At 36.4% G+C, this 16,883-nt stretch overlaps 2 protein-coding genes across 3 annotated transcripts in view; one reads left to right on the top strand and one right to left on the bottom strand.

Moving 5' to 3' along the window:
* The first annotated feature begins 602 nt into the window (after positions 1 to 602).
* Positions 603 to 3,145, top strand: LOC128884971 (glutamine amidotransferase-like class 1 domain-containing protein 3, mitochondrial). The gene is made up of 4 exons (XM_054138701.1): positions 603 to 611; positions 1,996 to 2,285; positions 2,493 to 2,656; positions 2,931 to 3,145. Exons 1-4 carry the CDS (start codon positions 603 to 605, stop codon positions 3,143 to 3,145), a joined length of 678 nt encoding a protein of 225 aa, XP_053994676.1.
* Positions 3,146 to 3,318: 173 nt separating this feature from the next.
* Positions 3,319 to 16,883, bottom strand: part of LOC128877555 (uncharacterized) — a 62,973-nt gene continuing 49,408 nt past the window's right edge. Inside the window, exons 1-4 of one of the 2 annotated variants that reach the window (XM_054124960.1) lie at positions 13,736 to 14,489; positions 11,409 to 11,446; positions 3,468 to 6,794; positions 3,320 to 3,343 (exon numbers count right to left, since the gene is read on the bottom strand). In XM_054124960.1, the coding sequence (XP_053980935.1) occupies positions 5,859 to 6,728 (870 nt within the window). In that variant the 5' untranslated portion in view covers positions 6,729 to 6,794; positions 11,409 to 11,446; positions 13,736 to 14,489 and the 3' untranslated portion in view covers positions 3,320 to 3,343; positions 3,468 to 5,858. Of the gene's footprint in view, positions 3,344 to 3,467; positions 6,795 to 11,408; positions 11,447 to 13,735; positions 14,490 to 16,883 lie in introns of those variants that run through there. The other variant, XM_054124952.1, reaches the window with a different exon arrangement.

The following is a 16,883-nucleotide window of genomic DNA, read 5'->3' as shown; positions in this document are numbered from 1 at the left end:
AGATTGTTGTGCATAGCATGTGATCTTCCAAAGCTAAAAAGATTTCCACCTTGGGATAGACCTTGTAAGCCAAGACTCATTTTCTCAAAAGATTTCGATCTCATTGTATATTTCAATGAGACGGGAAGGATTTATTATCACGTGTAGCAGTCTTTCTCATGGCGTTGTTAAATCTCTCTACCGTTCCCCATTATGTGTTTCGTATTCATAGTCTGCGCGAAAATTGCTCCAAGAGCACACTAAAGGTTATACGAGCTATAAAGTAAGTTCAGCCTACCTTGCCGATGTTTATTTAAGTATAGGAGATGCTTCGAACTTTCTCTTATATCGCTACCCTTTTCCCTTTACCGTAAAGTTATTCTTTTATCTCATTCTCTCGCTTCACTCGAGCTTCCTCGTCGCGTAGCATGGTTTCAAACCAGATCCAGCAACCACGAAGCGAACTTATCGATTGAGCAGGCGCAACTTCGAGATAGTTCACGGATTTTACATCGACGACTCTTCCTGTAATTCCGAATAATTCTGCCCTCTGCTGTCAACGCACCGAAGTCAAAGTTCAATTTCACGAACGATGATGTCTGCAATACCGAAACCCGCGCTAAATGAAACAGGTGAGTATCACCGATTAATAAAATGAAAGAGTTCATCGTGCAAAATTATTTGTCAAATATAGACCAAATGAAAAATTAAAATTTCAACGGTATTTTAGTTTTTACCTCACAGTCACGAATTATGTTACGCGGGTCGGCTATACGTTTGCTGCAAAATGATTCTTCTGTGCTTGCATCAGGTCTGTTGTCCAGTTTTCAAACGACACGAATTTGTAACAGAAAATACAGACGCTCTTGCGAACCAGTACCCGTAGCTGTCGTAAGTACTATACTATATTTTTTAATTACTGGAAAATTCTATTCGATTCGAAATGAAGATGAAACTTCCTCAAATAATTTTATGGATTAACTATAAGTACTTCCAGTTTCAAATTGTCTAATTTTGGGAGCTATGAATTGTCTCACTGTCGTTATGAATTGCTCGTTATTCTTGTAATGTGTCACACGTAGAGTGATGAGCGTTTGAATCTGGGTCTTGGAAAAGTTCGAAACTTTCAAGGCTCAGAGAAGTTTCGCATATTCGAATTTATTTCAGGCTTGCGATTTTTTGTTGAACTATTATTCGACGAGTATTCGAATAGAAAAATATTAAAGTATTATTCGAATTGTTAACGATTACTCACTGTTCAAGTACGTGGGTATTGGAACTGAGGTTTATTTAATTATCGTACAATAATTATACATTGTTTACAAAAATATTGAAAGTGAAACGTTCGTATAGGTAAATGTTTGGTTATTTCCGCGAGTCTTGGATCTACTTTCTTGTAGAAAATACTTTTTACTTTAAAATGTGTTTTATTAGTTAGTTCTGTATCCTGAACACCCGAGCCATAAATGTTCGGCAGTTATGGAACAGGAAGCAGTAAACCGTAATTTCGGTTTTGTAAGTAGAGTTCGGTTTTACATTATGCCTGAAAATATATCCCAAGGTGTGATTTATGTGACGAAAAAGAAATCGTAGACACGAACTGTACGTTTTAAAGATGATGTAACTTAATCTTCGTAATTTTATGAACCGGTAAACATTTGCGGTCCGATAAGATTCAGTAAACAAACAGGCTCGTGTAATTATTTTCAGATTTTTAAATTGAAGAGTGATAATATTTCAGTGTCAAACAATCTATTATTTATTTACATTTTGCCTTTTTATTTTGGAGTTATTCACCGAACCTATAAATATTACAATTGTATACTAAAAATTAATACATAAACATGTCTTTTCAGTAAACAACTATAATTGAACAGAAATGAGTTTTCCTTTATAAATAAATATAATTCATTACAAATCATTAAAATTCATCATGAATAATTTCTAAATGTACTTTAGAAAGGTACAAAATTAATTTATACACGTAATAGTTCATTTTAAATATTTTTATCGTAGATTTTGTGCGGTTGCGGATATCTCGACGGCACCGAAATTTCAGAAGCCATCTCGACGTCGATACATCTCTCTCAGAAAGACATGCTACCGACTTTCTACGCGCCAGATGTAGAACTTTGCGAAGTTGTCGATCATTTGACTAAAGAGCCTGACAGTCACAGTGGCCAAAGGAACGCGCTCGTCGAGGCTGCAAGATTGGCCAGATCATGTATCAAACCAATATGCGAATGTGAAGCTTGCATGCACGGAGCACTCATTATCCCTGGAGGATTTGGCGCTGCAAAAACGCTGTTAGCATTCGTATAAATATTTTAAGAAACGTGATGGTATTTTAAAACCAAACATAGAAACATTAGACATTTTTTCTGTCCTCCTCGTTAGATAGTTCAGTAAACGATTGTACGACAGTAAAATCATTTCTTTCCCTTTCCAAATAAAAATAAATGGATATGATACTCTGATACTCAAATACTTTCTTGTTGCCATATTTCTTAAAGGAGTAACTTCGAGGAAAAGGGAGCTGATTGCAGCTTACTTCCTGATTTAGAGAAACTTATCGAAGATTTCTATTGCGAGCAAAAACCAATTGGGTCGATTTGCATTGCGGGTGCTTTGATCGCCAAAGTACTCAAAGGTGTTAAAATTACGCTGGGGAAAGAATGTAAGAACTTAAAGAAAACTTCATTAATTTTGTTACATGTCAAAATATAGCAACTTATTTACATCCATGAATTTTCTCATTTTCTTTTCTTTCCAGTTTTCCATGTTAAATTAACAAATTTCAAACTTATGTGTTATTCTTTATGTTTAAAGGAGTTTAATACCTCGAACTTTATTATATCTTTTTAAAATGTGTATTCGTAAATTATTTTAATGTTATAATCGAACAGTCTAGATTTTCTATGATTTTTATTAATATGTTGTCATATACGTAGCACCAAAAGAAGATTGGCCACATGGCGATGCTATTAACAAAGTCAAAGATATGGGAGCCAAAGTGGAATTGAAAGGAGTGAAGGATGTAACTCGATGTAAAAAGTATAATGTTTTTAGTACACCAGGCTGGATGTATAAACACGCATCTTATGCAGAGATTCACAGTGGCATTGGGAAGTTAGTCAATATGTTGGCAAAGTGTGTTAATCGATAAGATTATTAGTATTGTATACAGTATTGTACTCACCTCTTGTATGTCGATGTTTTATATAAATTGAATATATTTTTAATTACTCAATATTATGCTATACTAATTTTTTAGTCGAGTGATTGCTGTGTTAACGCATTTTATTTATTAATTAATTAATCTTCTCGCCACTTTAAAATCCTTTTAGATACCATCTAATAATACCTTGAGAAAAGATAATTAGTAAACTCGACACAATTTTTCTAAAAATTATGGCAAAACCGCGAAGCGAATATTTCGACTCCTAGATACTAGAAAAGTTAATTTATGTTTAGCATCGTTTACTTACCTTGAAAGTAAACGCTCTGTCTGTAAATCGTGGGCAGAGATCGTAGTTTTGTGGGTTCTCATGGTTTATGAAAAATATATTTTATTTCGTTATTTTATCGTGTTCCTGGTAGTAGCGTAAACAGTACGAGACACAATCATCGACAGTGTTTTTACGATTAACCGTTACGTCTACCGATACGTTTAAAATAATCAACAATAATTGTGATAACAATGCACCGAGATCTGCGTAATCCGTTCGTTCCATAATATTTTCCTTTGTGAAGTGCAACCCGAAACTTCGACGTGACTTTCATCGAGGATCGAACGGTTTTGGAATTTCAAAATAGTAGGAAACACGTTTGAAACGTATGTTTCCGAGCGAGCGTACAAATACGCCCGGAGTTATCGATGTAAGAATTGTTTACGCGTAAAGCTGAATACAAGTGGATGTGTCTGTGAAATAGATACGTTTAATTTACGGGGAAAAGTAATGAACAAATGCCACTTTAAGCCGAGATTAATTAATAAATTGACAGTCTTCGTGAATTTGATGAACGCAGCGAAACACTCTGCAACTTAAAAAGAAATACTTATTTACAATTTATCTTACGTTTACACCTACTAGCTAGCCACAGGAATGAGGTCCACGAACGAATACATGTTCATCGAATGAAGGCGCAATTGTTAGTCCGGTTCCGCTTTAGTTAAAACACTAAAGAAAACGCGTGGCAAAGCGGGCATAATTTATTTACAAGAATGGAGGGGACACGCAAATCGAAGCTCCGCAAATTTTCCTCGCGCGAACGAATTCGCGCCCGATGATAACGCATGCCGCGAATTTCATGTTTTTCGCACTTGAAACGGTCACGATAACACGAGATTGCGTGCACCAGGCATGCGGCCTACGAACAGAGAGATTAACGTTGCTACGTACGAGTTACTCGTGCCAAACCGAGGTTTACTCTAGGATGACGAGAGTGCACACGCTGGCACACTCGAGCAATTTCAAATGTATCGGTGAATTGCTGATAAAACGAGTTTGACATACTCCTCCGACATCGAGATGACAGTTTGCGCCCGTAAATTGCCTAATTACTCGATATAATAATCATCGAGAAATTTCCTCCTTAAACATATCATTAGATTGCGAATTTTATGCATTTATGACATACACTAATATAAAAAACAAATAGAAAATATACATATTGCATGTAGATTATATTCTGTTAATTAATATAATAATATTAATATCTCGTTTTGCATAGGTGCATGTTGATTACGTTTAATATACATTTACCATATTCATTTGTATCATGAATACATAAAATCTGCAGTTTACTTTCATTGTTACATTCGATTTAACGGAGTTTTCGGGTGTTATTCAGAAAAATTAAGCATACGTTACAAATTCTTTTCGAAGTAAAAAATATTTTTGTGTAAACTTTATACAATGTATTTATCGATTCATATTAACGTTAAAGTAACTCCTGATCTAACCATTTGTAAATATTTCGTAATGAGTAATATTTTTTACTAGTATTATTAGTAGCAGAAAAAAACCTTGGAACCATTCCTTATTTTATTGCCTTCGAAAGGAATTCCTAAAGTATGGTTGGTCTTTCGATTGTTACACCATAAATATCCCTTAAAATTATTTCAATTATTCAAACATTTAATATCAGTAGTTTCGTCAACCTTAGGTAATTCAATTTAAATCAATCTTTCGGTATTACTTCACAATTTGACTTGTTGTTTTCGTCAATCAATTAATTACTCGCTACAAAATACAAAAAGATCAGTTTCCTGAAAGCATCCATGATAGCCCACTTTCTAGATTGTCGAATTACCCGAATTCATGACTTACTCCTGCGATAATAACGTTCAAATTTGACAGCACAGGGTATTTCGTCGTTTCTAGTTTTGCCCAGATCGCGTCATATATCGAACTGGATAGCGTAACGCTTCTCAGGTAGTAATTTCACCAATCGCTTATTATTATTTCCCATAGTCAACGTTAATGACCGCGTGCTCGTGTTTCCACGCAATCGATCCGATTGCTGGAAAGATCGAAAATTATACCGAACCGGAACGCGTGTACAATTGTGAAAAATGAGAAGCACGAAGTGAGACGGATATCTACGCGAAAGTACACGATCGATACCAACCCGAGTCCGAAGCGTTTAAAATTTATCCAAAAATTCGGACGCGCAATGTTTCCAGAACGTTCCATAGAAACGCGAGGATTTCCTTCGTCACTATCCCTTTTGTTTACGGCGCAAACTCCTTCGATAGTGGAGCATAACAACACATTTTCAGACTTTGGTTCTGATCTCGTGGCCAGATTCCGCGTTTGGGTAGAATCCCGAGGTCCGCGTCCACACTACCGTACAACGCGAATCCCGGTGTGCGTTCAGCTCAATGCTAACAGTGGTTCCATAGTCATGCGGGATCTCCTGGCCTTGTCGTCCTCGTATTGCTTCATTTTTATCAGTTTCCTTTTACCCTTGCTCTGCTTCTTCCTCGGCACTTCCGTCGTGGTGGTCGCCTCCGCGTTCGTCTGGCCTTCCTCCTCGAGCATTCTCAAAGTTTCGATGATGTTCCTCGGCTCCGTGATGCGTCCAGTGGCGCTACCATTTTTGTTCGCGTAGACCACGGACAGATGCGAGAAACTGGACTTGGGGGGAGCTGTGATGTCGGCGAAGTCGCGGAAGTTCGCGAAGAAGTCTCCGCCGCGAACCGGTTGCGGTTTTGGGTTTCTGTAATAGTTTGCTCGGCCACGATTTCCGCCGTGGTAGTAGGGATTGTAAACACTGTCATCAGCGGAGTACTCATCGTTTTCCTTCTCCTCGGGATAGTACGTACCGCCTCGAATCACGCCAAAGTTTCCGGAACCTAGAAGAGGATGCTGAACGTCTTTCGCGGTCGCTGCCGAGGTTTGGTAGCCGCTGCGATCGCGCTGGAAGTATCCCAGGAATCTGTTGGGTCTGTATCGCTGCTCCGTGAAGGGAAGTCTGTGATTCGCGAAGAGCTCCGCGAACGAGGGGAAGAAATTTTGGCTTTCCGTCTCTAGACTCTTGATTTCGGAATCGGACACCTCTGCTTGGCCAGTCTCCTCGGTGTTTTGTGCATCCTGGTCCTTGGTGACGTTTTGAGTTGTTACGTTGCTCGAAGCTACGACTGTCTTCTCGGTTAACTCGATGGATACGTCTTCGGTTGATTTCTTCGATTTTTCCTCCTCGCCTTTATCTGCATCTTCTGACTCGGCTTCGTCGGGTTCCATGTATATGTCCGAGTCGTCGCCATCTTCGTATTCTTCGTCTACGTTTGAAGCGGACACCACGGAGTCCTAGGACATACAAAAAAAGTGTTCTAATGTTACACTGAAGAACGTTTTCTTCAAATAATAGCTACAGTTCTGTATATGTTTATATAATTTTGTGTAAAGTATAATTCTACATATTTGTATATAATGTTATACAGGTTGGTGCACCTACAATAATATTTGATTAGAAGTACACTTATCCCGTAGGGGGTTTAATAGCTTTAATGAAAAACAAAAGATAAGTATCGACAAATAAAACTCTATTTCTGTTAAAAACTGTGCCAAGATGATATGCGTTGGAGTTCCTTTCGCGGAGCTCATTGACTGATCACATAAAAGGCTAGGGTCTGCCTACTAGGACAACTCCGTCGTGTCCTCGCCTTGACATTTAAGACATCTTCGTGTCGACGACCGCCTGCAAAACTAGTTATATTACTTGTATCGAGCGTATGACGTGTATTTATACGAGCTGCACCTATATCTATACTGTTCGATGTTACGCGTGCACTGTTATCTGCATAAGGAACGTGCACGTGCAGACGCGTGCATTGCTCACGCGTCAATGTTAATACAGACGATAGGCACTGGAATCAGTTGCAACACGCTAGTGACACACCTATCATTGTTACAAATATGTCAGGTCAACGCGGCGCGCTATAACTATATCTACCTACTCTGTATTCGTATACCACTTTGCTTCTGTAATCATTTCTACCGGTTCCTTTTTCGAAACCTATCTGAGACCAACTATCGATACGTATTGGACATTCGATTATTGGTTATTTACCAGTGGGTAAAGTATGCAGGCTCTTCGATTGTATGGTAATTCGATACTCCTTACATGTGTAACAGTCGCTTGCTGTACAACTGTGTTACGAGTAACAAAAACTGCAAATTAAAATATTCGTCGTGTGTATAAATATTCATTACGCTGGGGTTGGATTAATTCGTGACATAGAAGTTTTTATTCTACACGTTTGTATAGAATAAAAATACACAACGTGTTACTTAAAAGTAGATATTATAGTAAACAATGCTGAAGTTATTGATACGAATACTTTTCTGTAAATCGATATGTAATGTTTACTGTTTTTGAACTATCATGTTTTAATCGATATTATATACAATTAGGATTGAATTATACAAAATTATCATCGAGGATGTCATAAATCAGCTTCATTAAGAATAATTAGAATCATATATATTATTAGATAAAGTAACAGCGATACAAATTTTAAATAATCAGAGATGATGTACGCTTTCCTTAAGTATAATTAACTATCACATTAAAAGACTGTGTAAATAATTTTTCCAATAATTCTTCCATTCGAAGCGCGCAATATTTCTACTCGATGATCGCAGTGATTCTTACCGTCTTCGTACCGAGGTAGACGTACCATTGGTCACAATTTACGATTGCAAGTGAGAATTTATGCATTCTCCAAAGTAGAACGTATTATCTTCCACGCGGCGACGAACATAAATAAAGGTACTAAGTTTCTGATGGGTCACGAATGCAGAAACAGTTATAAATCAATGAAGCGCAGAACATTTTCCGGCAAACAGACGCTGGGTTTAATGTGCACGAGCGTCCTTTTACAAAGGAACTAAAAGTGAATGTTATTTGGAGATTCATGGACAACAAATGCATCTTGCTCTTGTAAATGAAGGTGATAAATGAGCTGCTATGCCGCGTAATAACGGATGAGCACGATTCTGTTTGAACAATTCTGTCCGTGATCACAAAAGGAGATAATATCACGGTAAATTGCTTAGGTAGAATCCTTCAGTAATTTCAATTAGCGTAATTACGCGCTAGATTTTTACTGTGATAGTTTCTTCTCCTTACTGCACCTACCAAGCTATTGTATGAATGGTGATGCAATAGAAGACAAATTATCCTTTGGATTCGAAATTGATAATACTATTTCAACTAGTAATCGTGTTAACAGAAGAATATTACGCAAATATCTAAAGATACAAATACATTCGTAAAAAAATACGCACTACATCACTTAAAAATAGATTGCAAAGTGATTGAGAAAATACACGAGTAATTATTCATGTAAACGGTTATGCCATAAAATATTTAAAAATGAAGATAAGAAACATAATTTATTAAATAATGTTATTAATTATACATATGTACTTTAGTGACACTGAAGTAGATGTAGAATTGCATTTGTCTAATAAAAACAATTAATAAATTTTATGTAAAAGCTTGTTCGCTGATCGCGTAGTATGTGAATTATATACGTTTTTACACCACTTTTTATTACGAACACAGGTGTACATTCAGTTTTGCCAGTAACAGTACATTTTTCTAGGAGCACCCGTAAGGAGTAGTTGCCTTCTTATTTTCCCCATTTTTATAATAAATAAACATCGTAGAAAGGCAATGAAGTAACAAGTGAAAGGGTCGTTCGCTTGAACGAGATCAAAATCACGACAAATCTCCCGACATCCTCTACAGCGATCGTAATACGGGGCACAAGAAGATAGATCGTGGCACCAGCTGACCGCAAAGGAAAGAAAAGGTGCTGTTATTAGCACGCGATTACAGAACGCAAATTAATCTTACGGCTCGTTCGTACAAGTAACACAACGCGCCGATGATTATTATATTAACTCAACATTTGTACGCGGGGAATCCAATTAGCTGCACAGTCCTAACCTCCCACTCCGCCGGCATAAATTATATGTGTATTAAGGGCAATCAGTCTACCGAGCTGCGGGCTATAGGATAGATGATCCACTATGTCGAGAGAAATAATCACGCCGCAAAGAAACGTGGACGCATTATTACGGATGCAGAGACGATAGACGCGAAAGTATCGCGCGAATCCTCAGGCGAAATCGTTCCAACGATTTTGCGATCGTGGGATATCGGCCTACGCTATTTTGATCTCATTCCAGATCAAAACTATCATCACATCATAAAAATGATTGATCGACTACTAATAAGGGAGTCTCTTCATTTATACGAATGAAACTGGTGTAGTTCATTATAGAGAATGATTCATTAAAATGCCATGATTCGATTTACATGTTGGAATGAAAGAACGCTTGCATAAATCTAGTTTAGTCGAATCAAACGAACGCGTTGCTTGCCGATCAAATTTTAATCACGCAGAGCTGATCAATGGTAAAAAGTGATATATTCCATGGAAGCTAGAATTACCTTTCACAATTAATCAGGGCTTGTTGGTATACGTAAATAGAAGAAAGATTTGGTTTATAATGCAAGAGTTAATTAACCACCTGGTTTGGAATGATTGTTCAAATCTGTAAACGTTCAAATTGAAATTAAAATCTAATTTTATCCACGCAAAGCTGATCAATGGTAAAAGTAATACATTCCATGTACAAAATATGTAGAATTACCTTTCGTAATCAATCAGGGCTTGTTGGTATTACATATTTATGTAATACCAATTTATGTGAAGAAATGATATTACACAAATTAGAATGATCTTCATATAATACTTAGTAACAGAACATCAGATTTATACATCTTCAGATGTATAAATATTACTTATAATTAAAATTAAAATCAATTATAATACCTTCAAAATGAAACAGCATGTCAATAATCTCGTATAGAATAATTTGATATACATAACCAAAGCAGAACGAAATGATAATTAATAATAGTTACTTAGGTTTTTAATATTGTTAATTGGCGGTACGATGTCAGGCACGTTTAATAGTTTTAGATAACCACGTAATAGGCTAATAACGTCGTTTATTAGTCATAATTAATGTTGCGTTAAATATTTCGGTCTGATTTCCTTAACTCTATGCGAATATGCGTTTTCCTCGTTAGGACATGTTATATACGTCTCATATCGCATAATTTTTCATAATAATACACGATAATGTCCTCGTATCCGTCAATGACAGTTATTAAATTGATAACCAAAGTAGAAGGCGCAACTTAATAGTTTTTAAATACTCGTGAAATGTTTAATTTAATACTTCAAGATTTATGAAGAACATGAATTCTATTACTAAGTATTATATAATTACATAATAAAACCAAGTTTGGTACAGTTATATAAAATCTCGATGCAGACATTTTTAATTCTCGTCATTATTACCTATCATAATAAACATTACTTTGAATGAAATGAATGGATGAAAGTTTACTGAAAGTTTTTATGCCTTCTTACTTAATTTATTCAGATACTATCTACAAACCTTAATGTATATATTGCGGAACCACTGAATAACGTAAGATAGGATAACATCTTTAAAGAAACACCATCTACAATAAAAAGTTAACGCAGGCGAGAATATGGATTTTACTGCAGATGCATTTATAATGATTCCCTGGCGCAATAAATGTTTAATCGTATTCTTTCTTATTTTATGCTGCGAATAAGATCATATTTCATAAATGAAATATAAACTCATAAACTATTACGAAATATGCTAATATGTAGAATGAAAAGCCAGCAAGCTTAATAACTTGGCGAAGTAAATGACTCCATATTAATTTACACCGAGTCACAGTAAACGAGGTTGGGTGAACATATTTTATAAATAGCATCTAATTTTCTTATTTGAACTTTGAAGATAAAAGGTTACAATTATCAGGCAACCTTTCATCAGCTTTTTACCGTTGTTTTTTCTTACCTCGTGTTCAACAGCATCCTCGGGAACTGGAGCTCCATCTGAAACAAAGAACGAGAATTTTGAAATAGGATCAACCTTAGAGATGAATATCGATTCTGTGATTCGTTACCAATATTACTAAAAATTCTGTTAGAGTTTCATACAGGAAAGGAATAAAATTATTTCATACTAAAAATGTAAAAGTAAATGTTAGTGGAGTTAGTGTTAACACATTCGCGACCGCTAACGTGAATTCACGTCACTTCAAATTCTATTTCTGGTTATGAAAAAATTACGAAAATCTTTTTATTCACCTAACGTCCAGCTTCAGAGTTTTATTATTTTCGTCAGTACTCGGTATTAGAAACGTACAATATCTGCCGATCGCGAATGTGTTAATAACTGAGAGATATTTTTAATTAATTTCATCCTTGCTGCAGTAATAATTTAATCCTTCTAATATCGTTACAGACATGCCTAGATTTGTCGGGATTTAAAATGAGATGAGACTTGCACAACTTCGCGAGCTACGCTGTTGAGAATAGCACAATATAAATCGATAAAAATGCAAAGTTGGAAAGGATTAATTAATGAAACCTATTCGAGCGTGGAGGTACGACAGTTTTCTTTCATCGTTGTCAGAGGAGAAAGTCAATTACAGCGATGATAGGCTGCAAACGTTTAGCAACGACGTCTCCGGAGATCCACGTGGAGCGCTTTCAAAGTTAAAACGTTTCGTACAGTCATTCCCTTGGCTCCACCTGTCAAGTACAGTTTGAAAGACAAGATACTCAGTTAAATTCACCTCGTGCATTTCCTGCTTGCGGCTTATTTTTTGCTCCATGATTTTCTCTCTATAAGTTCGCAAGGAACAGAATTCAAGGGAAAATTATTTCTGTCTCATGGTCGTTTCTAATTGGATAAAACTTTTACGTAATCGAAGAAAGTATCTCAAGCTATAATAAGGAAACTTTAGCCAAACTTTTTGCCGATTCTCTTTGATACGCTGGCGTGCACGCGTCTTGTCTTTTGTTTAGACTTTTGCAATCCTACGGCGCAATGCTGACAAGAAACGAAAACAAGGAAGAGGGACTGAATGTATGTTTCGATATTCTGACTGGAATATTTATAACTCTTTGTAATATATTCAATACTATTATTAATGCATCATACTTTGAACAAATACATTGCCATTTAATAAATTTCTATTCGTGTTGCAGCAAATAACAAACGATTCTTATTGAAAACAGTTGCCTAGTAACTGATACAACTTGAAATTAATGAATACCCCAAATACTATAATACTGAACTAATATCTGCCTATAATCTGCATGGCGTATCAGCACTTTTATGGTGGCAGTAAACATTCCACAAAGTACTGTACTGCGCGAATAGCACACTGGTACGCTTATAATTAACTAAACTAATTATAAAATTTCTAAACTAGTTACGAAAACTGGCTGTATAAATGAATGTTTATCTCCGAGACTATCGATCGAATCGAGTTCCACTGATTTTTCTTCTCGCACCGAGAAGGACTAACGACTTCAGGATAAATACACAAATGTAATGAAAGAATCTTGGTGAAATTAAAGAGGTAAGTTTACACGTTCGTAGTGTTATCGTATACAGTAATAAATGTTAAATATTTGACGATAAAGAACGTTTCTGGTTGTTTGATTTCAGTTAGTCTGGAATTGCAGCAGTACAAAGGAGGCGTTGAATATTAGAATGACGTTTAGTATTGGTGCTTACTAAGTATACACAGTACCGCTCCTATGAACTTTAAACATTTAAAAGGCGATTCACCGATGTGCTATGAGAATTACGATATTTCATCATTGAAGAATGAAATGCGATTTCGTATCTTGTTAAACTTTATTTAAACGGAGAATCTTGAATGTGTGCGCAAGAACGTTTGCCAGAAATGTGCAGTTTCTTTGATGTATGTACATATATACAGGATGAGACATTTAAATGAGAACTGATGCATGATGCAGTTCCAGAATTGAAAACATATTTCTACATACGAAAATCATCGGAACACATGAAGAAACATTCTTTCCACGTCACATTGCCCTATAAATTAGCTTGAACAGTAAAAAAACGTCGAAGATAAAATTCAATCTGTTTTATATTATTTTTACGAATTCAAGTGTTTTAATTAGCTCATTCCAAACCTATTCGTATACCAAATATATCCATAATAGAGGTACAAGTAACGTGTCAATTTTCATATTACATTTGGAAACTCTTGTCCCCGTTGATGATAAAACTGACGGTGATAGCGTCGTTTAGAACATTCGTCTCCAAAATGCGAATGACATGCTCCGTCCTATCGATCATACCTTATGTTACGCGATGACACAGATATCAGTCTTTGAGACGCATCAATATCCCTCTTCACTTTCTAAAGATGTGTTGCCGGTAACATCCGTGCAAGAGAACAATCAGCCGGTCGATGTCGAAAGATACGTGGTCGTGTTCTTGAGTAATAACGTATGGTTGACGCGTCACTTCTTCAGGACATATGTACGTTCTTCTTCTACTGTGCGACAGTAGCGATTATCAAATGTTAATCTGCCGTTTACGCAAGCCCCGTTCCTTGGTGATACTTTCTGAATTCAACAACAATGAGGATCATCCCAGCGGGAACTTGTCCCGTTTGTGGCGCGCTCTCGACATTGTTTACTCCATTGTTCGCGGCATGAACCGGAGGTGACGTTTCATTATTGTTTCTGTTTCCCGCCATTTGTAGTAAAAAAAAAAAAGAAAAACAGCGTCTCTTTCTGTCTAACTATAACGAGATAATAGGATGAACCTGCCGACTTGGAAAGTCGCGTCCTACTCCACGGTTGTTGTTTTATATTCTCATAATCAGTGATTAATGGACATTTCAGGTAGAACTTTTTGTGGCTCTGCAAAGCAGAAGAATATAATGGATAATGTCTTAATGTGCTTTAAATGAATGGGTGTAACGATATTGTATTATAAAAACTATAATTGTAACACAATTAGATTATAACGGAATTAAAAATAATTCGAAAAATGCTACAACATTCGTCGGTTAATCTTCTAGTTATAAAAACTGGTCCGATTGAATCGTCACGAATTCTTTTTGCACGTATGTTAATGCTGAATTGACGAGACCTCGATTGTGTAATAACACTGCTGATTTCCTTCGGCTCACCGATCATTGTGAAGATTCAACGTACCGTCTTTGAAAAACGTAGTTTTTGTCAGTCATTGATATACATAGAACGCTACAAATTTAGGTTAGCAACACGAATCTGCAGCGAACCACGTGTAGAAGGTCATTCGTGAAAGAGAGCTACTGTGAGCATGTCCTTGCACCCTTTGCACGTGGTACGAGTACGGTTGTTCATCGTGCTGTATTCTCCAGACAATCACCCGTCCCACGTTCTCCATTTTTGCAATCATTCGAATGCCATCCATATCATTTTCATCGGTGCGATTGAAAAGCCGCTACACTGAACATATAGATGTAGCGGTTCTGCCTCTAGCACCGATAGAAATACGTTTTTGGAACGAACCAGTATTCTATCGAATCCGTTCCTATTTGGCAAATGTCTATTAAGAAAACATGCCGCGTATAGGTGTCTTGCCAAAACGGCGTCGCAATCAGCGCGACCAAACGTTACATGCATATCTGCTATTTCTGCGCTCGTGAAGTCTATCGTTGTCACTTCGAATAGGAGCTATCAGAAAACTCTATCATCAATGCTTGTTACTGGGAACCCTCTGCAAGTAGCAATTTCTAGTTTAAATGGAAACAAGTGATAGCATATTATCAGGGCCGGGGTGACCTTTTGCGGGGCCGGGTTCAAAAATTTTGCGGGGCCTGAATTCACATTCAAATTCAACGAGGAATTATTTATTTACAAATGCTGCTGCATATTATATATTTTCTTATAAGATGAATATTAAATAATAATACTTTGATGATTTTTGTCACTCCTTCAAACTGAATCATCGTTATTAAAAAAATGTCTTGCATCTGTTAACGGTATCATCATTCCGTAAAAAGTTAATCAACATTTTCGTAGACCGCCAAAATACGGGGCCGGGTTCCAGCGAACGCGCTGAACCTGCCTTGCGCCAGCCCTGCATATTATAACAGAAAAGAAATGAATATACAAACTCTGATATGTCCCATTTTATTTTATGTATCCTTTACTTTCAAAAATGTTGGATGGTATTATCCACGTCAAAAGAGTAGATGGAGGTGTTCATAAAGTATTACTCAGTACCTATATTAAACAACTGAGTGTATTCATGTCCAGAAACATTATGAATATTCCTTTTCATAATTAAACATCTTACTGATTCAGTTTCAAGCAATCTGTTGTCGCATTTATGTCTTCATTGAGTTTCACCTTGAACTAATTGCATTCATACTCCTACGTATTTGCTGTAAGTATGCGGTGGAAAGATGATCAAAACGGGTTCAGCAGATTATTGTTTTAATTATATTGAAGTACTATGTAAATTTGCAAGCTGGAACAAATATAGCGGCAGTATACATGCACATGGGAATAAAGTTTATTACCCAACATTTCGATCCTGGGCTCTTTTCGGGGGAATACTCTATTACTATAACGAGATCGACGGGATAGCTTGCTGTACATTGATATTAAGTTAGTTTTCATTTATATTTTTTACATTGTACATTCAGTTTCATAGTAATTACTATATTCTGCTCACAATATAGCATGTAACATGTAAAACATGAATGTATATACTTGAAAATTCGTCTTAAAATTACTGGATTATTGTCAAAAATATATATATCTAAATAGCTGTGGTTCTCCGACTCCACTATGGTGTTTGAACTAGACACTAAAAAGTAAGCAAAGTCCTATTTCACTTGTACAATAAGCCTAGAGTAAAACATCCAACACAGTTGAAGTTTGCACAAATTTTACTTGCCACAAATCTATCGCTTGTAAACTAGCATTATATTATACAATCTTATTACAACTTTTCTTCTTAGAAGTAACATACTTATATAATTAAATTAACAACTAGCCATACATACTATTATACACGAAAATGAGTACAGGAAGATTTCTCTACGGCAATATTATTGTTTGTCTTCGACCTATGCGCGCACTGTTTATCTTCGTGTCGTCTCAATCTATGCGTACATTGTTTACACCTACCTGCTAACGACACTCGTACTATATCGTTTCTGTTGTTTAATGTACTTTCAGATCTGTTTCCTACGATATTCATATCGTTTTCTTTATCGTTCGCTTGTAACTTAATTTTGTCTACCCTGGAATGTAATGTACGCATTTATTCTTGCGTGGCATCGGATTCATCGCATTGAATTTTTTTCCACGTTTGTTTACGTGACAACGTGTTGCTCGGACAGTTAATCGTAACGCGATCTAAAGTATTCGAAATGTCCAAATCTTCTTCGGTGATATATATATACAGGGTGTCCCAAAACTCGGGGAGGAGCCGGCAATG

Source organism: Hylaeus volcanicus, chromosome 1 (assembly GCF_026283585.1).
Source record: "Hylaeus volcanicus isolate JK05 chromosome 1, UHH_iyHylVolc1.0_haploid, whole genome shotgun sequence".
Lineage (NCBI taxonomy): Eukaryota > Metazoa > Arthropoda > Insecta > Hymenoptera > Colletidae > Hylaeus > Hylaeus volcanicus.
The sequence above is the reverse complement of the archived record's forward strand: the minus strand, read 5'-3'. Positions and strand labels throughout refer to the sequence as shown.

What these genes read in the sequence shown, in the direction of transcription:
- LOC128884971 (XM_054138701.1), top strand. An exon ending in TTTGGCGCTGCAAAAACGCT is followed by an intron (nt 2,286 to 2,492) that starts GTTAGCATTCGT and finishes TATTTCTTAAAG; the next exon opens with GAGTAACTTCGAGGAAAAGG. An exon ending in AATTACGCTGGGGAAAGAAT is followed by an intron (nt 2,657 to 2,930) that starts GTAAGAACTTAA and finishes TCATATACGTAG; the next exon opens with CACCAAAAGAAGATTGGCCA.